Source organism: Somniosus microcephalus, chromosome 2 (genome assembly GCF_052327205.1).
Source record: "Somniosus microcephalus isolate GS21.2 chromosome 2, FLI_Smic_1.0, whole genome shotgun sequence".
In the NCBI taxonomy this organism is placed as follows: Eukaryota; Metazoa; Chordata; class Chondrichthyes; order Squaliformes; family Somniosidae; genus Somniosus; species Somniosus microcephalus.
The window spans coordinates 230,173,730-230,198,230 of NC_140988.1; the positions used below are offsets into that span (position 1 = coordinate 230,173,730).

The 24,501-nt window shown below is 45.8% G+C and overlaps 1 protein-coding gene across 1 annotated transcript in view; it reads left to right on the plus strand.

The window, feature by feature from the left end:
- Positions 1-19,910, plus strand: part of LOC147123263 (PGAP2-interacting protein-like) — a 229,218-nt gene extending 209,308 nt beyond the window's left edge. Inside the window, exons 15-16 of the mRNA XM_085965696.1 lie at positions 19,539-19,694; positions 19,811-19,910. Of these exons, the coding sequence (XP_085821822.1) occupies positions 19,539-19,694; positions 19,811-19,910 (256 nt within the window). The remainder of the gene's footprint in view (positions 1-19,538; positions 19,695-19,810) is intronic.
- Positions 19,911-24,501: the final 4,591 nt, after the last annotated feature.

A 24,501-nucleotide genomic window follows, 5' to 3' on the forward strand; every position in this document is an offset into this window, starting at 1 on the left:
AGCCATCCTTCTCTATGTAACTCAGCTAGTCACTGGATAAAGTCACTGAGTTATCAGCGGAGTTTGTTTATTCATTTTAATTGTATGGTGTTGTCTGACATGCAATGGTCTACACCAAAATGCATGAAATAAAGTGTCAAAAATCAAAGTTATCTGGGGGAAGTACTTGTGCATAGTAAAATAAAGTGTCCCAGATTTTGGATATTTATCCCTGATTTTCAAGTTTTCAGGTTGACTATACAGTTAAACTGCCTGCTAGCACACATTATCCAGGGTCTCACTTGTAGAATGGCTATTTGGACAAGATGCTGGAAGACTGTTGTTGATTGTGGAACAGTGCTACAGGACAAGTCACTACCTTCAGGAGAGCAGGAGAAAAATGGTGGTGGGGGGAGGTGTAGTGTATGTAACCTGTACCACCTTAAGAGGATACCTTAAGGTGATGGACTACTTTCTGATGGCTCCTGTACATTGTAGTACCGGTGGTGACCACAAGGGTATATAACCCCTGTGGAGCAAAGTGTATTTCAGTTCAGCCCTGACCCTCAGTTACTAAAGACCTGTTTAAGTATTCTGTAGTCTGTGTCCAGTTATTCAGCATAACTACATTTGAAAGCACAGACTCAACAGGAGGGAAAGGTAAAAGACCAAATATTATAAAATATCAGGCAGTAATTGTGCATCTCTCAGTTTTGCTGACATTCATAAACTACTAAAACAAAAGCAACTACTGCCTTGTAACTCACTACTAGCCAAGTACTATCCAATGTATTTACAAGATAAATAGAGGAGAGAGACCATCCATTCAGAATGAAGACAAACTTACATTCTCCCATCACATATCTAACTTTCCTGAATGGGTCTAAGTATTTTGCCTTCACTATCCTACCCAGAAGTATTGATCAATTGAGGAAGACCTTCCTGACATCTGTCCTAAATTTTCCTTTTACCAATTTAACCCATGTCGAAGGACTTTTTTACAGTTAGCTTTTATTGCAGATTTTAAACTTATTTTTTAGTTTTTATTATAGCATCAAAAACAGGGAAATTCAGGGAGAGAATTTAGGGTCCAGAAAACATGGTAAATTCAGAGAAATTCATTAAATATCTGTTTTTATTTTGACCATCGCCGAGATGTAGTATAAAAGGGAAATAAGTGTTCTTCAATGTAAGACAAACTTTCACGATGACAAAATATCAAGACATTTTAGCAGTAATATACATTTATAGTATTTGTGAATGTACTTTTGTGTTGCAGAATGCTGCCTGCTGAAATCTATATATATAAAGCGGCTCTTCTGTCTGTCTGTCCCGATGTCTGTCTGTCTGTCCGTTCTCTATACGTTTGAAAGTTACAGAGCGTACCGACGCGCGCGTCGCCTCAAAAGAAAGCTTGCGATTCCGGACCAGTCATAGGCGTATTTACGTTTCGGCCGGACAAAAATCCCGCCCGCGGTATCCGAAAAAAGTTCAGCGTTCCGCTCATTAGCATCTCATTAGCGACCGTGTGACATCAAGGTCGACCAATCGGACGGCGGGTTCCTTCCTACAGTTGAGTGTCGAGTGACTCGACGATTGACCAATCCTACGCTTCGGTGACCTGACCGGTCGACCAATCGGTGCGTGTGTGGGCGGACCTTATCCTTCTGAACTGAGGTGAGTGGCTGCCATCTTGATTTTTCACAATTTTTTCCCCACACTTTCAGTGTGTTAGGGAAGTAAGGTAAATATTTTAATGATGTGTTAGGGAATTAAATAACAATTTAATAGGGGGGGCGGGGGGGAGAGCCTCGGGAAATCGCGGGGGGGGAGAGCCTCGGGAAATCGCGGGGGGGGGAGAGCCTCGGGAAATCGCGGGGGGGGGAGAGCCTCGGGAAATTGTGGGGGGGAGAGCCTCGGGAAATCGCGGGGGGGGGTGGGGAGAGCTGATGAGTTTTAAAAAAAACAAGAGGCCGCCAGTTGCGCGGCCGCCTTGGTGACGGCACGCATTCGCACGGCCCCCGTTACCCCGGCAACGGGGCACGCCGGCGGTCTTGCCTGCTCCCTGCGGGCCGCCTCGCGCCGCCCGCACTGACCGCGCATGCACCGCCCGCACTGACCGCGCATGCGCCGCCCGCGAGAGCCCGCTCCCGGCGCCGGCCGCCGCTCAGCATTCCCGCTATCGCAACGGCACCGGACCTCAGGCGCTAGGCAGGGGGAGGGGCCGGAGAGAGGGACAGAGGGGAGCGGGGGAGTGGTGGGGGTGGGCGAGGGAGGGAGGGAGACAGGGGAGGGAGGGAGACAGGGGAGGGGAGGGAGGGAGACGGGAGGGAGGGAGAGGAGGGGAGGGAGAGAGGGGAGGGGAGGGAGGGACAGGACAGAGAGAGGACATGACAGGGAGAGGGGGGACTCACAGGGGCAGGGAGACCAAGCGCCCCAAAATTGCCCTCGCAACGCGGGGCTCCCCAGCTAGTCTATATATATAAAAGACCTCTTCTGTCTGTCTGTCTGTCCATCCGTTCTCTATACACGCAAAAGTTATAGAGCGTACCTACACGTGTGTTACATCAAAAGAAAGCTTACGATTCCGGAGCGGTCATAAGCATATTTACGTTTCGGTGAGACAAAATTTGTCCCGACGGTATCCAAAAAACGTTCAAAATTCCACTCATTATCCGCTCATTAGCTTTGAGTGACTATGATGTCGAAGAGCTGCTATGATGTCAGAGCAGTTTTTGTGCTGTCATAAAGAAATCAATGCTTTCACTGTGCCCAGCCTACTCAGCTGGGGCGACTCGGGCCGGGCCTCTTCCTCTCTTCTCTATTTCTTCTCTCTCCGTCTCTCTCAATTTCAATTCAATTCAATTCAAATCGCTTTATTGGCATGATGAGGTACATCTTATGTTGCCAAAGCATCGAAAAACATTCATGGTTGTACACAAAAAATACAAAAAAACCTCCAGTCTCTCCCTCCTCCAGTCTCTCTCTTTCTCTCCCCCAATCGCTCTCTCGCTCCCCGTCTCTCTATCTCTCTCTCTCTGTCTCCCAGTCTCTCTATCTCTCTCTCTCCCCAGTCTCTCTCTCCCTTCCCCGTCTCTCTCTCTCCCCCAGTCTCTCCCTCTCAATTCAATTCAATTCAATTCAAATGCTTTATTGGCATGAAAGTTTACAGAGAACCATATTGCCAAAGCTTACATAGCAAAAAGGTACAGTTTTCCAACATTCTGTAGGTGTCAATCGATTTGACATTTGTTGGGTACATACAATATTACTTTTAAACAATATTAATTTTAAACAGTCTTTCTACTTCATTTGGTACGTTCAATATTAATTTTAAACAGTCTTAATTTTAAACAGTCCTCAGGTTGTGACATGTTGTTACATATTTGGCCCCAAGGTATGGTCTGTCTCCTTCTCCCAGGACTAATCTCAATTTTGACAGGTCATCCAATTCCTTGAAATCTGGGGTTGTTTGGCTTAGCTTGTTGAATAATATGTTTCTTGATGTGTTGAATTTTTCGCATTTTAGGAGGAAATGCATTTCTGTTTCAACCTCGCCGGCCAGACATTGATCGCATATTCTATTCTCTCTAGGCTGCCAGGATTTCTTGTATCTGCCTTTTTCAATTTCCAGTTGGTGGTCGCTTAGTCTGTACCTGGTGAGGGTCTGTCTCTGTTTTGTGTCTCTGATGGTCGTGAGGTAGTCTGCCAGTTTATATTCTCTTTTTAGGGCCCGGTAACATTCTAATCTGCTTTGGCTTTCGGTTATTTTGTTCCAATGTTCCAGGTAGGTTTCTTTGCATTGTTTAATGATTTGGTTCACTCGGATTGGTGTTTGGACGGCTGTGTTGGTCTGGGGCTGGTCAGGGTCCGGCTGAGTACTTAGTTTCAGTAGCAGCTGACTCAGGGGACTCTTTTCTGGGTTTAGCTCTTGGGTCTGAAAGGCTTTGAAATGAAGGGTGTCTGGGGAGCTAGATTTGAGGTGATTTAGGAAGTTTAGTGCTCGTTTTTGGATGTTTATTATCAGTGGGTATCTGCCTAGTTCAGCTCTGCATGCATTTGTTGGCGTTTTTCTTTGGGTGCGAAGGATGCTTCGGCAGAATTCTGCATGTAGGGCTTCTATTGTGTGTTTTTCCCATTTAGTGTAGCTTTGGTGATTTAGCGGGCCCCATACTTCACTACCGTACAGTGCAATGGGCAGGATTATGCTGTCAAATATTTTGAGCCAGATTTTGATTGGGATTTGGATGTTGTAGAATTTTCTTTTTATTGCATATAGGGCTCTTCGGGCTTTTTCTTTTAGTGCATTCGCTGCTATGCTGAAGCTCCCTGATGCTGTAATAGTTAGACCAAGGTAGGTGTAGCTCATAGTGTGTCCTATAGTGGTATCACCGAGGGTAAACTGGTATTTGTTTTCCTGACATCTGGGCCTTTTTTGAAAAATCATGATGTTGGTTTTCTTTAGATTTACTGTTAGAGCCCAATTTTGGCAGTATTTGTCGAGTAGGTCTAGTTGTTGCTGTAATCCCTGTTCTGTGGGAGACAGCAGAACCAGGTCGTCCGCATAGAACAGGGATTTCACTTCTCCATCCAGGAGACGGAGACCTGGTGACTCGCTTTGCTCCAGCATGTCTGCTAATTCATTTATGTATGTGTTGAACAGGGTCGGGCTCAAATTGCAGCCCTGCCGGACGCCTCTTCTCTGGGTGAAGAAATCGGTGCGTTTGTCTCCAATTTTGACCCCGCATTTGTTTTTCAGATACATTGATTTAATAAGGTCATAGACTTTGCCCCCTATTCCACACTGAAGAAGTTTATAATAGAGCCCTTCGTGCCATATAGAGTCAAAGGCTTTCTTGAAGTCGATGAAACAGGCGAATATTTTCCCATTTTTTGTTTGGTGTATATGTTTTCCAATGAGGGTGTGAAGGGTATAGATATGGTCGGCGGTGCGGTGTTTTGGAAGAAAACCTATTTGGTTTTTTCTGAGGATATTATGTTTGTTAAGAAAATCAAGTAATCTACTATTTAGAATACTGCAGAATAACTTCCCTAGACAACTGTTGACACAGATGCCGCGGTAGTTATTTGGGTCTGATTTGTTTCCACTTTTATATATGGGGGAGATTAGTCCTTGGCACCAGATATCGGGAAAACAGCCTGAACGTAATATGATGTTGAATAATTTGAGTACCGCACCCTGCATCTCCATATTGCTGAACTTGAGCATTTCATTTTTGATGTTGTCTGGGCCACAGGCTTTCTTTAGGTGGAGAGATTTTGTTTTTGTGGCCAGTTCTTTCCATGTGATTGGGGAGTCTAGAGGGTTTTGGTTGTCTTTAATTGTTGCTTCTAATGTGTGGAGTTTTTCTGTGACCTGATGTTGACTTGGGTTTGTTTCGTTTATTGGGATGTCTTTGTAGAGGTTTTCAAAATGTGTTCTCCAGATGTCGCCATCTTGGATTGGTAATGCTTGCAATTGTGTTGTACTCAGGTTATTCCACATTTCCCAGAATTGTTTTGGATTGGTGGAGTTTTCAATTTCTTCGAGTATTTTGTGGGTATAGTTTTGTGTTTTGTTCCTAATGGTGTGTTTATATCTTTTGAGGGTTTCATTGTATCTAGTACGTAGGTCCGGATTGTTTGGTTGCCGATGCTTTTGGTTTGATATTTTTCTCAGGTCTTTTCTGGCATTTTTGCATTCGTGGTCAAACCATTTCTTATTTTTATTTTGTCTTTTGTGACGCTTCCTCTTCTGTTTCACGAGGTCGGCTTTTACAGCTGCCTCATGGAAGATCATATTTATATCCTCTATGGCCATGTTTACACCATCTCTGGTGATCTCATATAGATTTTCTTTAAATTTTGAAATTTTACTTGTGAGATCAGGTGAATTTAGTGCTGTGATGAATTTATCTCCACTGTCTGGGGCCCATCTGTATGTCTGGTTTATTTTATGGAGCTTACTGGGTTCCTTTTTTGTGTCTGTAGTTTGGGCAGAAAGTTTAAGGTACACATTTATTTGGTTATGGTCTGAGAGGGGGGATTGCTGCCTGACAGTGAATGCATTGATATCGCAGGGGTCCAGGTCAGTGATTGTATAATCCACCACACTAGACCCAAGAGTTGAGGAATATGTGAGTCTCCCTAAGGAGTCCCCTCTGAACCTACCGTTAACTATGTACAGGCCTAAGGCTCGGCAGAGTTGCACTACCTCCCTACCGCTTTTATTTATTTCACAATCGAGGTTGTTCCGGTTTGCGATGGCTGGTGTGACATCTAAAGGGGTCTGGCCAAACACATGGTTGTTGCCCTGTGGGTCTATGAAGTCAGGTTCGCATCCGGTCCTTGCATTTTGGTCCCCACATAGTAGCACCTTTCCTTGGGCCTGGAAATGGCTGATTTCCATGTGGAGAGTGTCAAATATCTCCTCTTCAAAATATGGCGATTCTATTGGAGGTATGTAGATCGCACATAAGTAAACATCGTTTTTTGCTATTCCTATATTTTTATCTAATTTTAGCCATACGTGTGATTTTCCCTGTTTTATCGGTGAGATGTGTTTGTTCAGTTCTCCTTTATACCACACCAGGATTCCCCCGGAGGTTCTGCCCTTGCGTGTCTTAGTGTTCTTTACTGAGGGCACAATGATTTCATGGTACATTGGAGGACAGTGGGTCGGCATGTCCTTTTGGCACCATGTTTCTGTTAACACAATTATATCAATGTCTTTTATAGCTTTTAGGAATTCAGGGTCTGTACTCTTCATCCCAAAAGTTGAGGAGCGGAGACCCTGGATATTCCAGCAGCTTATGTGGAAAGAACGCATTTATATAGTTAAAAAAAAAACGGAATAAAATGGACCTATTTTGTGGGATGAGTGTGGAAACACTATTTTCTATAATGCTAAATGATGATTTAGTATAAATTTCATGAGGCATGCACATATAGCTATCTAATAATAGTAATAATAATGATAAGATAACAATAATGATAATGATAAATAACAATATTAATAATTTAGTGCATTCCTCTCTGGCTTTCTATCAGGCTGTTCATCATCGTCATGATCTTTCTCAGTTCTTGGTCTACAGTCTGTGGTCTAGAGGGGGGTCTTGGGTCAGGTATAAAAGCACGGTTCTGTTGTTGGTTTTGTATAGGGGGGTGGGGGACATTGGTGGTCCTGTTTGGATTACGGCTCCCAATGGTAGAGGGGGTGGGAGGGCTGCGTCTTTTGGCAGTGTTTATGAGGTTTCTTGCGAAGACCCACATCCGCTGTTTGAGTAGATGTATTTCGTCATAGAGGTCCCTTGTGTTGATGTTTGGATGATGGGCCAGGTAGACGTTGGGGAAGACAGAACATCTCGTGTCGATCTCCCTGTTGGTGTTGTGGATTATATAGGCTGGGGTGTCCTTTCTGGGCAGTAGTGTGGAGATCACGATCCGCGCCTCGGGGAATTCCTTGCTGGCCTTTTCCGCCATCCTGCTCACCGCCCTAGCAGTGCCTTCCTGTAGGGTGCGTAGGTCGTTTGTGCCTGTGTGGATCACAAGCCATTTGGGGCTTCCAAGGGATTCTTTGTTCAGGATCTTCATTGCATGGTCTGTGATGCTGCACCATTTTTTCAGGACTTGATGACCTGGGAACAGCCTCTGGGGGTCCAGAAACTTTCCGTTGGAGTCGGTCAGCAGGACCGCCTGAGGGGCTGGTTTTTCAGACTGGGTAGCAGTAGTCTGGGCAGGACTCGACTGATGGCTGGTTGTTGGCTGGGTTTCTGGGATCTGTTGTGTGGCAGGAGCAGGGTTTGAGGCTTTCGGTGTGTCCTCGTGTGGGGGGGCATCTGACGGGTTCTGTGTCCCTGTGTGTGAGGACTGGGTAGCGGTAGTCTGGGCAGGACTCGACTGATGGCTGGTTGTTGGCTGGGTTTCTGGGATATGTTGTGTGGCAGGAGCAGGGTTTGAGGCTTTCGGTGTGTCCTCGTGTGGGGTGGCATCCGACGGGTTCTGTGTCCTTGTGTGTGTTGTTTTTTGGACCTTAAGAGGTTTGTGTTGCCTGCTGAGCCTTTCTACGGCCTCCATCGTTTTGTTTAGCTGGGTATGGAGTTCTTTGATCTCATTTCTTTGTTCCTCTACGGTCTTTCTCAGCTTCTGGATGGTGGACTCGTTTTCCGTTTTCAGCTGTTTGAGTTCCTCCGTCCAGTTCTTGGCCTGTGTTTCTCTGTATTCGTTGAATTCGAGTTCTAGTTTGGACAGACTCTCTTTCAGCAGTTTGTTTGCGTTGAGAGGTGTGGGAGGGGTGGAGATGGTCAGGGAGGTGTGTGTCTCTGCTGGACTCTCTTCTTCTTCCTCCGCTTGGCTCTCATCATCCTCTGTTCGATTCTCTTTTGCCTCCTGTCCATTGGTCCTATTTGTATCTGCCTTAGTTTTCAACTGGGGGAATTCCTTTTCGAAGGAGTCCAGATTTTCTACATTCCCCTGTATCATGATCTTTCCTTTTTTGTTGTAGTAGCTTATGGTTAGCAGGGGGTCATCTTTATCTAGATTTCCATCTTTACATATTTTCAGTCTGCCTCCACTGCCAATACCTTCGCTGGAGACGTATGCGTAGTATTTTTGTAAAGTCTCCTTCCATGAGGGAACGGAGTCGGTGTAGAATATGAGGTTGTTCTTCGTCTTAATCCCTTTGTGTGTGGTATAGTCAACGTAGAGGACCTCTGGGTTACTTTTTAGTGTTATGTCCTTGTGTTTTTCCTTTGCTTTATTTTTTGTGCATTGCTCAGGATATTTCATTTCCCTGCTCATTGTAGTCGTTTGTTTTTGTCTCAGATAGATAACTTTTTTTCTCTTTTTTGTGTCGTGTTCCACCTTATCCCACTTTTAGGTCCAAAATTGAGAGTTTTTCAGGGGTTCATCTTTGATATAGCTGCTCTTAAAAGTTTCTCTCTCTCTCTCTCACAGGTTCCTGGTTCGGGTTGTTTATCGTTTCTCTCGGGTTTCTATTCCTTTTTTCTCGCGGGTTTGTTGTTCTTTTTCTAGGTTAATTAAATTTAGGTAGATTTAGGTAAAGCTTTTTTCCTCCGGACCCGGAGTTTTCCTCTCTCTCCTCGCGTCGGTCTCAGGCTGTTTCTGCCCTGGTCCCAGCCCCTCGGCTCGGCTGTGCAGTCCCGGCCCGGTGTTTGTCCGAGTTTCTCCGACCCCGGAGTTTCTCGGGTTTCAGGCCCCGGGCTTGCTCGCTCTCCGGGCTTCTGCCCTGGTCCCAGCCCCTCGGATCGGCTGTGCTGTCCCGGCCCGGTGTTTGTCCGAGTTTCTCCGACCCCGGAGTTTCTCGGGTTTCAGGCCCCGGGCTTGCTCGCTCTCCGGGCTTCTGCCCTGGTCCCAGCCCCTCGGCTCGGCTGTGCAGTCCCGGCCCGGTGTTTGTCCGAGTTTCTCCGACCCCGGAGTTTCTCGGGTTTCAGGCCCCGGGCTTGCTCTCTCTCCGGGCTTCTGCCCTGGTCCCAGCCCCTCGGCTCGGCTGTGCAGTCCCGGCCCGGCCCGGTGTTTGTCCGAGTTTCTCCGACCCCGGGGTTTCTCGGGTTTCAGGCCCCAGGCTTGCTCGCTCTCCAGGCCCGACAGTCCTGATCCGATCCGGCACCCCTACCTCTCCACTCGCCTCTTTGACTGGCTCGGGCCGCTCCTCCCGGTCTGGGTCTACTCCTGTTGCTGCTCGCTCTCCTTCTCTCCGGTGCCTCGCTTGGCCTCGGGCCTTTCTACCCCGTCTCTCCCCCCAGTCTCTCTCTCTCTCCCCCAGTCTCTCTCTCTCTCTCCCCAGTCTCTCTCCCAGTCTATCTCTCTCTCTCTCCCCCAGTCTCTCTCTCTCTCTCTCCCCCAGTCTCTCTCTCTCTCTCCCCAGTCTCTCTCCTCTCTCTCTCCCCAGTCTCTCTCCTCTCTCCCCCCAGTCTCTCTACTCTCTCTCTCTCTCCCGTCTCTCTCTCTCTCCCCCAGTCTCTTTCTCTCTCTCTCCCCCAGTCTCTCCCTCTCCCCCTGTCTCTCTCTCTATCTCCCCATTCTCTCTCTCTCTCTCTCTCCCCGTCTCTCTCTCCCCCCTCAGTCGCACTCTCTCCCCCAGTTTCTCTCTCTCTCCCAGTCTCTTTCTCTCCGCCCCAGTCTCTCTCTCTCCCCCCCAGTCTCTCTCTCCCCCCCAGTCTCTCTCTCTCCCCCCCAGTCTCTCTCTCTCCCCGTCTCTCTCTCTCCCCCCAGTCTCTCTCTCCCCCCAGTCTCTCTCTCTCCCCCCAGTCTCTCTCTCTCCCCCCAGTCTCTCTCTCTCCCCCCAGTCTCTCTCTCTCCCCCCAGTCTCTCTCTCTCCCCCCAGTCTCTCTCTCCCTCCCCAGTCTCTCTCTCTCGCCCCTCCAGTCTTTCTCTCCCCCAGTCTCTCTCTCCCCCCAGTCTCTCTCTCTCTCTCTCTCCCCCACTCTCTCCCTCTCCCTCCACTCTCTCCCTCTCCCCCCAAGTCTCTCTCCTCATCTCTCTCTCTCTCCCCTCAGTCTCTCTCTCTCTCCCCCCCACCCCCCGGTCTCTCTCTCTCCCCCCGTCACTCTCTCACTCTATCTCTAACTCCCCAGTCTCTCTCTCTCTCTCTCTCTCTCTCCCCCAGTCTCTCTTTCTCTCCCCCAGTCTCTCCCTCTCCCCCTCAGTCTCTCTCTCTCTCTATCTCCCCATTCTCTCTCTCTCTCTCTCCCCGTCTCTCTCTCTCTCCCCCCTCAGTCGCGCACTCTCTCCCCCCAGTCTCTCTCTCTCCCCCCAGTCTCTCTCTCCCCCCAGTCTCTCTCTCCCCCCAGTCTCTCTCTCTCCCCCCCAGTCTCTCTCTCTCCCCCCCAGTCTCTCTCTCCCTTCGCCCATCTCTCTCTCTCTCCCCCAGTCTCTCTCCCCCAGTCTCCCTCTCTCTCCCCCTCAGTCTCTCTCTCTCTATCTCCCCATTCTCTCTCTCTCTCTCCACAGTCTCTCTCCTCTCTCTCCCCCTAGTCTCTCTACTCTCTCTCTCTCTCTCCCCGTCTCTCTCTACCCCAGTCTCTCTCTCTCTCCCTCAGTCGCTCTCTCTCTCCCCCCTCAGTCTCTCTTTCTATCTCCCCAGTCTCTCTCTCTGTATCTCCCCATCTCTCTCTCTCTCCCTCTCTCCCCCCCAATCTCTCTACTCTTTCTCTCTCTCCCATCTCTCTCTCCCCCCAGTCTCTTTCTCTCCTTCCCTCTCTGTCTCTGTCTGTCTCTCTCTCCTTCCCTCTCTCTCTCTCTCCTTCCCTCTCTCTCTGTCAAATTCAAATTTTCAAATTCAAATGCTTTATTGGCATGAAAGTTTACAGAGAACCATATTGCCAAAGCTTACATAGCAAAAAGGTACATTTTCAAACATTCTGTAGGTGTCAATCGATTTGACATTTGTTGGGTACATACAATATTACTTTTAAACAATATTAATTTTAAACAGTCTTTGTACTTCATTTGGTACGTTCAATATTAATTTTAAACAGTCTTAATTTTAAACAGTCCTCAGGTTGTGACATGTTGTTACATATTTGGCCCCAAGGTATGGTCTGTCTCCTTCTCCCAGGACTAATCTCAATTTTGACAGGTCATCCAATTCCTTGAAATCTGGGGTTGTTTGGCTTAGCTTGTTGAATAATATGTTTCTTGATGTGTTGAATTTTTCGCATTTTAGGAGGAAATGCATTTCTGTTTCAACCTCGCCGGCCAGACATTGATCGCATATTCTATTCTCTCTAGGCTGCCAGGATTTCTTGTATCTGCCTTTTTCAATTTCCAGTTGGTGGTCGCTTAGTCTGTACCTGGTGAGGGTCTGTCTCTGTTTTGTGTCTCTGATGGTCGTGAGGTAGTCTGCCAGTTTATATTCTCTTTTTAGGGCCCGGTAACATTCTAATCTGCTTTGGCTTTCGGTTATTTTGTTCCAATGTTCCAGGTAGGTTTCTTTGCATTGTTTAATGATTTGGTTCACTCGGATTGGTGTTTGGACGGCTGTGTTGGTCTGGGGCTGGTCAGGGTCCGGCTGAGTACTTAGTTTCAGTAGCAGCTGACTCAGGGGACTCTTTTCTGGGTTTAGCTCTTGGGTCTGAAAGGCTTTGAAATGAAGGGTGTCTGGGGAGCTAGATTTGAGGTGATTTAGGAAGTTTAGTGCTCGTTTTTGGATGTTTATTATCAGTGGGTATCTGCCTAGTTCGGCTCTGCATGCATTTGTTGGCGTTTTTCTTTGGATGCTTCGGCAGAATTCTGCATGTAGGGCTTCTATTGTGTGTTTTTCCCATTTAGTGTAGCTTTGGTGATTTAGCGGGCCCCATACTTCACTACCGTACAGTGCAATGGGCAGGATTATGCTGTCAAATATTTTGAGCCAGATTTTGATTGGGATTTGGATGTTGTAGAATTTTCTTTTTATTGCATATAGGGCTCTTCGGGCTTTTTCTTTTAGTGCATTCACTGCTATGTTGAAGCTCCCTGATGCTGTAATAGTTAGACCAAGGTAGGTGTAGCTCATAGTGTGTCCTATAGTGGTATCACTGAGGGTAAACTGGTATTTGTTTTCCTGACATCTGGGCCTTTTTTGAAAAATCATGATGTTGGTTTTCTTTAGATTTACTGTTAGAGCCCAATTTTGGTAGTATTTGTCGAGTAGATCTAGTTGTTGCTGTAATCCCTGTTCTGTGGGAGACAGCAGAACCAGGTCGTCCGCATAGAACAGGGATTTCACTTCTCCATCCAGGAGACGGAGACCTGGTGACTCGCTTTGCTCCAGCATGTCTGCTGATTCATTTATGTATGTGTTGAACAGGGTCGGGCTCAAATTGCAGCCCTGCCGGACGCCTCTTCTCTGGGTGAAGAAATCGGTGCGTTTGTCTCCAATTTTGACCCCGCATTTGTTTTTCAGATACATTGATTTAATAAGGTCATAGACTTTGCCCCCTATTCCACACTGAAGAAGTTTATAATAGAGCCCTTCGTGCCATATAGAGTCAAAGGCTTTCTTGAAGTCGATGAAACAGGCGAATATTTTCCCATTTTTTGTTTGGTGTATATGTTTTTCAATGAGGGTGTGAAGGGTATAGATATGGTCGGCGGTGCGGTGTTTTGGAAGAAAGCCTATTTGGTTTTTTCTGAGGATATTATGCTTGTTAAGTAAATCAAGTAATCTACTATTTAGAATACTGCAGAATAACTTCCCTAGACAACTGTTGACACAGATGCCGCGGTAGTTATTTGGGTCTGATTTGTTTCCACTTTTATATATGGGGGAGATTAGTCCTTGGCACCAGATATCGGGAAAACAGCCTGAACGTAATATGATGTTGAATAATTTGAGTACCGCACCCTGCATCTCCATATTGCTGAACTTGAGCATTTCATTTTTGATGTTGTCTGGGCCACAGGCTTTCTTTAGGTGGAGAGATTTTGTTTTTGTGGCCAGTTCTTTCCATGTGATTGGGGAGTCTAGAGGGTTTTGGTTGTCTTTAATTGTTGCTTCTAATGTGTGGAGTTTTTCTGTGACCTGATGTTGACTTGGGTTTGTTTCGTTTATTGGGATGTCTTTGTAGAGGTTTTCAAAATGTGTTCTCCAGATGTCGCCATCTTGGATTGGTAATGCTTGCGATTGTGTTGTACTCAGGTTATTCCACATTTCCCAGAATTGTTTTGGATTGGTGGAGTTTTCAATTTCTTCGAGTATTTTGTGGGTATAGTTTTGTGTTTTGTTCCTAATGGTGTGTTTATATCCTTTGAGGGTTTCATTGTATCTAGTACGTAGGTCCGGATTGTTTGGATGGCGATGCTTTTGGTTTGATATTTTTCTCAGGTCTTTTCTGGCATTTTTGCATTCGTGGTCAAACCATTTCTTATTTTTATTTTGTCTTTTGTGACGCTTCCTCTTCTGTTTCACAAGGTTGGCTTTTACAGCTGCCTCATGGAAGATCATATTTATATCCTCTATGGCCATGTTTACACCATCTCTGGTGATCTCGTATGGGTTTTCTTTAAATTTTGATATTTTACTTGTGAGATCAGGTGACTTTAGTGCTGTGATGAATTTTTCTCCACTGTCTGGGGCCCATCTGTATGTCTGGTTTATTTTATGGAGCTTACTGGGTTCCTTTTTTGTGTCTGTAGTTTGGGCAGAAAGTTTAAGGTACATATTTATTTGGTTATGGTCTGAGAGGGGGGATTGCTGCCTGACAGTGAATGAGTTGATATCGCAGGGGTCAGTGATTGTATAGTCCACCACACTAGACCCAAGAGTTGAGGAGTATGTGAGTCTCCCGAGGGAGTCCCCTCTGAACCTACCGTTAACTATGTACAGGCCTAAGGCTCGGCAGAGTTGCACTACCTCCCTACCGCTTTTATTTATTTCACGATCAAGGTTGTTCCGATTTGCGATGGCTGGTGTGACATCTAAAGGGGTCTGGCCAAACACATGGTTGTTTCCCTGTGGGTCTATGAAGTCAGGTTCACAACCGGTCCTTGCATTTAGGTCCCCACATATTATCACCTTTCCTTGGGCCTGGAAATGGCTGATTTCCATGTGGAGAGTATCAAATAACTCCTCTTCGAAATATGGCGATTCTATTGGAGGTATGTAGATCGCACATAAGTAAACATCTTTTTTTGATATTCCTATATTTTTATCTAGTTTTAGCCATACGTGTGATTTTCCCTGTTTTACCGGTGAGATGTGTTTGTCCAGTTCTCCCTTATACCACACCAATATTCCCCCGGAGGTTCTGCCCTTGCGTGTTTTAGTGTTCTTTACTGAGGGCACAATGATTTCATGGTACATTGGAGGACAGTGGGTCGGCACGTCCTTTTGGCACCATGTTTCTGTTAACACAATTATACCAATGTCTTTTATAGCTTTTAGGAATTCAGGGTCTGTACTCTTCATCCCAAAAGTTGAGGAGCGGAGGCCCTGGATATTCCAGCAGCTTATGTGGAAAGAACGCATTTATATAGTTAAAAAAAAACGAAATAAAATGGACCTATTTTGTGGGATGAGTGTGGAAACACTATTTTCTATAATGCTAAATGATGATTTAGTATAAATTTCATGAGGCATGCACATATAGCTATCTAATAATAGTAATAATACTGATAAGATAACAATAATGATAATGATAAATAACAATATTAATAATTTAGTGCATTCCTCTCCGGCTTTCTATCAGGCTGTTCATCATCGTCATGATCTTTCTCAGTTCTTGGTCTACAGTCTGTGGTCTAGAGGGGGGTCTTGGGTCAGGTATAAAAGCACGGTTCTGTTGTTGGTTTTGTATAGGGGGGTGGGGTGCATTGGTGGTCCTGTTTGGGTTAGGGCTCCCAATGGTAGAGGGGGTGGGACGGCTGCGTCTTTTGGCAGTGTTTATGAGGTTTTTTGCGAAGACCCACATCCGCTGTTTGAGTAGATGTATTTCGTCATAGAGGTCCCTTGTGTTGATGTTTGGATGATGGGCCAGGTAGACGTTGGGGAGGACAGAACATCTCTTGTCGATTTCCCTGTTGGCGTTGTGGATTATATGGGCTGGGGTGTCCTTTCTGGGCAGTAGTGTGGAGATCACGATCTGTGTCTCGGGGAATTCCCTGCTGGCCTTTTCCGCCATCTTGCTCATTGCCCTAGCAGTGTATCCCCGTAGTGTGCATAGGTCGTTCGTGCCTGTGTGGATCACAATCCATTTGGGGCTACCAAGGGATTCTTTGTTCAGGATCTTCATTGCTTGGTCTGTGTTGCTGCACCATTTTTTCAGGACTTGATGGCCTGGGAACAGCCTCTGGGGGTCCAGAAACTTTCCGTTGGAGTCGGTCAGCAGGACTGCCTGAGGGGCTGGTTTTTCAGACTGGGTAACAGTAGTCTTGGCAAGACTCGACTGATGGCTGGTTGTTGGCTGGGTTTCTGGGATATGTTGTGTGGCAGGAGCAGGGTTTGAGGCTTTCGGTGTGTCCTCGTTTGGGGGGGTATCTGATGGTTTTTGTGTTCCTGTGTGTGAGGACTGGGTAGCCGTAGTCTTGGCATGGCTTGACTGAGGGCTGGTTGTTGGCTGGGTTTCTGGGATATGTTGTGTGGCAAGAGCGGGGTTTGGTGCTTTTGATGTGTTCTCGTGTGGGGTTGCATCCGACGGGTTCTGTGTCCTTGTGTGTGTTGTTTTTGTGTCATCAGGTTTTTGGACCTTAGGAGTTTTGTGTTGCCTGCTGAGCCTTTCTACGGCCTCCATAGTTTTGTTTAGCTGAGTATGGAGTTCTTTGATCTCATTTCTTTGTTCCTCTACGGTCTTTCTCAGCTTGTGGATGGTGGACTCGTTTTCCGTTTTCAGCTGTTTGAGTTCCTCCTTCAGATTCTTGGCCTGTGTTTCTCTGTATTCGTTGAAATCGAGTTCTAGTTTGGACAGACTCTCCTTCAGCATTGTGTTTGCGTTGAGAGGTGTGGGGGGGGTGGAGATGGGCAGGGAGGTGATTGCCTCTGCTGGTCTCTCTTCTTCTTCCTCCGCTTGGCTCTCCTCATCCTCTGTTTGAATCTCTATTGCCTCCTGTCCATTGGTCCTCTTTGTGGCTGCATTAGTTTTCAACTGGGGGAAATCTGTTTCGAAGGAGTTCAGATTTTCTGCATTCCCCTGTATCATGATCTTTCCTGTTTTGATGTAGTAGCTTATGGTTAACAGGGGGTCATCTTTATCTAGATTTCCATCTTTACATATTTTCAGTCTGCCTCCACTGCCAATACCTTCACTGAAGACGTATGCGTAGTGTTTTTTTAAAGTCTCCTTCCATTCCTCTGTCTCTCTCTCCTTCCCTCTCTCTCTCTGTCTCTCTCTCCTTCCCTCTCCAAATGGGGTGATACCGAATTTCTAGCCCTCTCCCTCTCTCTCCCCCCAATCTCTCTCCCCGTCTCTTTCTCTCTCTCTCTGTCTCCCAGTCACTCTCTCTCTGTCTCCCAGTCTCTCTATCTCTTCCCCCAGTTTCTCTCTCTCTCTCTCCCCCCCAGTCTCTCTCTCTCTCCCCCCAGTCTCTCTCTCTCCCCCCAGTCTCTCTCTCTCCCCCCAGTCTCTCTCTCTCCCCCCAGTCTCTCTCTCTCCCCCCAGTCTCTCTCTCTCCCCCCCAGTCTCTCTCTCTCCCCCCAGTCTCTCTCTCCCTTCGCCCATCTCTCTCTCTCTCCCCCAGTGTCTCTCTCTCTCTCTCTCTCTCTCTCCCCCTGTCTCTCTCCCTCAGTCTCCCTCTCTCTCCCCCTCAGTCTCTCTCTCTCTATCTCCCCATTCTCTCTCTCTCTCCACAGTCTCTCTCCTCTCTCTCCCCCTCGTCTCTCTACTCTCTCTCTCTCCCCGTCTCTCTCTACCCCAGTCTCTCTCTCTCTCCCTCAGTCGCTCTCTCTCTCCCCCCTCAGTCTCTCTTTCTATCTCCCCAGTCTCTCTCTCTGTATCTCCCCATCTCTCTCTCTCTCCCTCTCTCCCCCCCAGTCTCTCTACTCTTTCTCTCTCCCCCCAGTCTCTTTCTCTCCTTCCCTCTCTGTCTCTGTCTGTCTCTCTCTCCTTCCCTCTCTCTCTCTCTCCTTCCCTCTCTCTCTGTCTCTCTCTCCTTCCCTCTCTCTCTCTGTCTCTCTCTCCTTCCCTCTCCAAATGGGGTGATACCGAATTTCTAGCCATCTCCCTCTCTCTCCCCCCAATCTCTCTCCCCGTTTCTTTATCTCTCTCTCTGTCTCCCAGTCACTCTCTCTCTGTCTCCCAGTCTCTCTATCTCTTCCCCCAGTCTCTCTCTCTCTCTCTCTCTCTCTCTCTCCCCCAGTTTCTCTCTCTCTCTCCGTGTCTCTCGCTCTCTCGCCCCTCAGTCTCGCGCTCTCTCTCTCTCTCTCTCTCTCTCTCCCAGTCTCTCTCTCTCCCCCAGTCTCCCAGTCTCTCTCTCTCCTCCAGACTCTCCCTCCTCCATTCTCTCTCTCTCTCCCCCCAATCTCTCTCTCGCGCTCTCTCTCTCTATCTCCCCAGTCTCTCTCTCTCCCCAGTCTCTCTCTCCCTTCCCCTGTCTCTCTCTCTCTCTCTTCCCCAGTCTCTCTCTCTCCCTCTCCCCGTCTCTCTCCCCCAGTCTCTCTCTCTCTCTCTCTATCTCCCCATTCTCTCTCTCTCGCTCTCTCCCCAGCCTCTCTCCTCTCTCTCCCCCCAGTCTCTCTACTCTCTCTCCCCCGTCTCTCTCTCTCTCTCTCCCCCCAGTCTCTCTCTCTCCCCCTCAGAGTTGGGGTCACTCGGGCCGGGCCTCACAACCGCTCGGCCCGAGACACAGAGCGGGGGAGCGACAGTGGCCGGCCGTAAACCGTGCGGCCCTGTAAACTGCTGTTTTACAAAAAAGCCTTGGCAACGCCGGGCCCCCCCAAGCTAGTATATGTATAAAGTAGCACACACGACCATTACATTGTGTAGCACACACGACCATTACATTGTGTAGCACACACGACCATTACATTGTGTAGCACACACGACCATTACATTGTGTAGCACACACGACCATTACATTGTGTAGCACAAATATTTTAAAAGTCTAACAAAAACATTTATTTAGAGGCCTGTGCTATGGATAGTATATTGTGACCATTATTTGTAATGTACACATTTTGTTAATAACATAGTTTTAGTCATTATCAAGGCTCTTCACTGTATACATTTTGATTATTTTTTGTTCAGAGCTAATCATTGCACAGTACAAAAGCTCTTAATGGACATGCACCTTGATATGCATTTTTATTCTCGTCTTGCTTCATCTCTATTATAAGTTATAAATGCACTAAATTTGCTTAATTGAGTTGCTTGGATGTTTATCAGTGGTGTACTTCAAGATGATGCTTGGGTGGCTCGTGATCAAAATGTTGCTTATTACATGTGTGAGCCAATTAAATTTTGCCACAATGCCTCTTTGAATACCATCTTCATATTCCTTTTGGCACCAGTCAGGTGTGGCAAGTGAGGCAGAACTTAAAACTCTCTCTCAAACTCTAAGTGGATAAAGAACTTGCCCCAAGCTATCTTACTTCCAGAATTTGGCACTGAAAGTTTGGATCCCGGGATGAGCATACATCATATTAGTGACTAGATTTCCATTGGTTAACCTTCAAAATATGTCAATACTGCATATTCTATTTTGTCAAGATGAGCATAAATTATTTCTCTATATACTGCTATCATCAGATACAGTAAAATTGGAAAACTATAAGGAATCAAGTAACAATTCTTAATTCTCTGAACATTTTTTTAAAAAACTTGTAAAAGGCTAAAATGTATAAAATAGGAAGTGATTCAATTGGGCTTTCTGTTAATGAAGGATCCATATTTCATTTTGATATCCAAGTTTATGTTTTAGCAAAGAGCTGGGAGATTTTTTTTCACTTCCTAACTTGAGGCCAGTTATAGCAACCCTTCGACGACAAGTGAAGACAGTTGAAGCAGCACAATTGGGGTTCATATTCCTTTTTAAGAAAAAAACTCTCTACTACACTTGTTATTTCAACTTAACTATTTACACATACTGCCTGTTAAGACACTAGCAAATATTTACCTTTGTTATAGGTTGGGCTATGCCCGCATTTCTCATGGTGGTCTGAGTGATACAGAAGTCCAGATGGCGAGATTTCGGATTCCTGATGACCAAAATCACTATGAAGATAATGATGAGGTTGAAACTGATCCTAAAGAGGTGCCTGAAGAAATTCACTTTAATCCCAGGTTAGTAAAAGGGAAGGTTGCATCTTGGGTAGGCCACATTGATAAATAAATATGACAGCTGGTATCCTGGCATTGAAAGTTCTAAAACAAGTTTGCCTCATATGAAAATGACACAGGAAAAGGCCAGCTGTTTCATCGAGCCTGTTCCATACAGTCGTGTTGCAATTAAGCACCATGACCCCCAATGCTGCCACACACCAGCATATGTTCATATGAGCTGGAATGCGATTTAGAGACACTCTGAAACATAAGGGAGGGGGAGGTTTTTCTGGATAGTTTTATCCAGAATACAGTCACACCCCAGAGGAAAGCACAGGTTCAGGAAGGGGAGGGTGTGACTGCTAGGGAGACTGGGACTTAGGAGAGGTTGAAAAGGAAGTCCCGCAGACACTGGTCCTGTCCAACAGGTACGATATACACGCTACCTGTGAGGACAAGGAGAAAGACTGCGGGGAGGACAGCCACAATGCAGATCAAGGCACCGTGGTTCAGAAGGCTGTCCGGGGGTGGGGGGGGCGGTGGTGGTGAGGAAAGCAGAATAGAAATGTGGTAGTGATAGGGGATTCTATAATTATGGGGATAGATAGCCTCCTCTGCAGCCAAGAACGAGAATCCCGAAGGGTGTGTTGCCTACCCGGTGCCAGGGTAAGGGATATCTTGGGGCGGCTGGGGAGGAATTTGGAAAGGGAGGGGGTAAATCCAGTTGTCGTGGTCCATATCGGAACAAACGACTTAGGTAGAAACAGGGAGGAGGTCCTGCTCAAGGAGTATCAGGAGTTGGGAGCGAAATTAAAAAGCAGGACCTCGAGGGTGATAATCTCTGGATTATTGCCTGAGCCATGTGCAAATTGGCATAGAAACAGTCAGATCAGGAGAATTAACATGTGGTTAAAGGGCTGGTGTGGGAAAGAAGGGTTCCTTTTCATGGGACACTGGCACCAGTACTAGGACAGAAAGGAGCTGTACTGATGGGATGGGCTCCACCTGAACCGGGATGGGACCCTTGTCCTAGCGGAAAGGGTAAATAGGGAGGTGGCAAAGGCTTTAAACTAATAAGATGGGGGGAGGGATCTACAAGAAATTAAACCAGACTAAATATAAACAAAACAGGAAAGGAGAGCATAGGAAAGAGTAAAGTAAGGGAGGACATTGATAGCCAGGGAATAAATAGAGTTATAGAACAGAAGTTTAAAAAGATGGGTAAAAATAAAGTGAGAGGAACTCCGATTAAAAATGAGTTAATCTGTCTGTACAGCAATGCGCACAGTGTTCGTAATAAAACAGGGGAGCTGGAGGCAATTATGCGTTGCGAGGAATCAGACATAGTAGGGATTACTGAGACATGGCCACAGAAAAATCAGGACTGGGAATTAAACATTGTAGGGTATAACATATTTAGAAAAGATAGAGAGGGGCAAAGGGGAGGTGGAGTAGCTGTACTTATTAGGGATAACATAATAGCAGTAGAAAAAAGTGATGCAGCTATCAGCAAGACACAAATAGAATCCATGTGGGTAGAGATAAAAGATAATAAAGGATTAATCGCACTAATAGGGGTAGTCTACAGACCACCTAATAGTGGAAGGGAGGTGGAGGAAGAAATATGCAGACAAATTAGGGAAATTAGTAAAAAAAAAACATAAAATAATAATCATGGATGATTTCAACTACCCAGATATTAATTGGACAGAAGAGGTAGGTAAAGGAGATAATGGAATGGAGTTCCTACAATGTGTACAGGACTCCTTTCTAACCAATATGTAAAAAGCCCAACAAGGGAGGATTCACTATTGGATCTAGTAATGGGGAATGAACCAGAGCAGATAAAAGAAGTAAAAGTAGGGGAACATTTAGGTAATAGTGACCATAATATAATACGCTTTAAGATAATAATTGCGAAGGACATAGGTATGACAAAGACCAGGGTAATAGATTGGAGAAAAGCTGATATTGAGGAGCTGAGAATAGAACTTGGGAAAATAAAATGGACAACAGTATTGGCAAACAATGATGTAGAACAACAATGGGAAACATTTAAAACAATGTTCAACAGAGTCCAAGAAAAATATATTCTGCTAATAAACAAGTAAATGCTAAACACTAATGAGACACCGTGGATGAATAAAGCCATAAGGGAAAAATTGAGGGTAAGGAAAGAGGCATACATTAACATGGACAGAAGGGGAGAGCATGATAAGGAAGAATATGAAGGGATTAGGAGAGAAGTCAAAAAAACAATTAGGGAGGCAAAGAGGAACTATGAAATTAAATTATCAAGGAACATAAAACAAAATAGTAAAATATTTTACAGGCACATAAATTAAAAAAAAAGGAAAGTCAGGATGGGAATAGGGCCACTAAGGGATGGAGAGGATAAAGGAGAGGCAACAATAGAGGGATGGCAGAGATAGTAAATAATTACTTTGCTTCAGTATTTACCAGGGAGATAGAACAGGTGGAGATGACATCGGATGATGAGATTAGTAATGAGTTAACTGCATTTAAAATAAAATGAGGAGATATACTAAATAAACTAATGAAACTCAAAGAGGATAAAACCCCTGGTCCGGACAGATTACATTCGTGCATTTTAAAAGAATCTAGGGAAGAAATAGCAGAGGCATTACTACACATATTTAGTAATTCGTTAGAAAAGGTATAGTGCCAGAAGAATGGTGGATAGCTAACTTAATACCTATATTTAAGAAGGGAGATAGAACAAGTCCAGGGAACTATAGGCCAGTCAGCTTAACATCGGCGTTAGGAAAAATAATGGAATCCCTACTAAAGGAGAAAATGGAAGAACAGATAGAAACCAAAAATATAATAATAAATAGTCAGCATGGATTTCAAAAGGGAAAGTCTTGCTTGGCCAACCTAATTGAATTTTTTGAAGAGGTAACAGAGAGAGTAGACAAGGGTAATGCAGTAGATTTAATTTATTTAGATTTTCAAAAGACCTTCGATAAGGTACCACATAATAGAGTAATGAATAAGGTCAGGGAATGCAGAGTCGGGGACAAGTAGCAGAATGGATAGCTAGCTGGCTTCAAGACAGAGAGCAGAGAGTAGGGGTAAAAGGTAGCTATTCACAGTGGCAGAAGGTGAGAAGTGGTGTTCCACAAGGATCAGTGCTGGGACCACTGTTGTTCACAATTTATATTAACGATTTAGACCTTGGAATCAAAAATACAATTTCTAAGTTTGCGGATGACACCAAATTGGGGGCGAAAGCTAATACTGAGGAGGACTCCAACAAATTACAAGAAGACATTAATAAACTTGCAGAATGGGCATATAATTGACAAATGAAATTCAACACAGATAAATGTGAGGTATTACATTTTGGTAAGAAAAATAGGGAGGTCACATATTGGAAAATAAGAACCTAAATGGGGTAGAGGAACAAAGGGATCTAGGAGTACAAATACACAAATCACAAAGTATCGACACAGGTTAACAAGACCATAAAAATAGCAAACCAAGCACTAGGGTTTATTTCTAGAAGGATAGATTTGGAAAAGTATTGAAGCTGTGCTAAACTTGTATCGAACCCTGGTTAGACCACACTTGGAGTTCTGTGTGCAATTCTGGTCGCCATATTATAAAAAGGATATGGAGGCACTGGAGAGGGTGCAGAGAAAATTTACAAGGATGATACCAGAAATATGAGGGTACACCTATCAGGAAAGGATGAACAGGCAAGGCTGAGGGGTGACCTAAAAGAGGTCTTTAAAATCATGAAAGGTTTTGATTGAGTAGATAGTGTGACAGTGGGGTAGATTTTCCCGAACCTGTCGGGAAGAAGGCAGGACTTCCCATTTCAGGTTTTTGACCCGCCTACTTCGACGTCCGGCCAATCCGCGTGATTTTCCCTTGATTGACCTTGATGAGCCCGCCCAGCAGGCTCAGCAGGCCAATTAAGGGCCACCCGGCAACAGGTGACGTCACAGACTGCAATTTCATCTGTCAAGAGTTCTTGACAGATGAAATATCAGCGTTTCACAGCTGTTTGAAGCTGTGAGACACTGACACACTGAGTTCTGACATGAGTCCTTCGGCACAGACTCAGTTAGAACTCACACCGGCACTCGAAGCTGAAGGCTGTCACATTTGACAGATCGCAGCCGTTCAGCTTTAACTGCCGGCTGAATGATGGGCTCCTGACGGCTACAGGAAGAAAGGCTGTTAAGGTAAGTACAGGTAAGTAAAAGTTCTTTACACACTTTAGACACACCAAACACACTTAACCTTTACACTCATGCACCCATCACTCACCTGAACACCGACATCGCGACCCCGCCAACTCCTTCAACCCGACGGGCCGCCTGCTCTAACCTGGCGTGGTTTGGAGCCGTCGGGAAACCCACACGAAACCCCTCAAAATAGGGATTAGGCTAAAAACTGCCTGTTAACTACCTGTTAACAGGCAGTTAATTGGCACTAATCCCTTCCCGCCTGGTTTTGGCGGGTCCCAGTGCGGGGCGGGTACCCGCCGCCCCTGAAACTTACATGGGGCGGGGTTTTGGGCGGGATGGTTCATCTAATGAGGCCATATGGGTAGAATTTAAAAACAAAAAGGGGGCAAGCACTTTGCTGGGAGTGTACTATAGGCCCCCAAACAGTCAGGGGGAGCTAGAGGAACAGATATGTAGGCAAATCTCAGAGAATTGTGCAAACAATAGGGTAATAATAGTGGGGGATTTCAACTTCCCCAATATTAACTGGGATAGTCAGAGTGTGAAAGGCTTAGAGGGTGCAGAATTCTTAAAGTGCATCCAGGAGAGCTTTTTGAGCCAGCATGTAG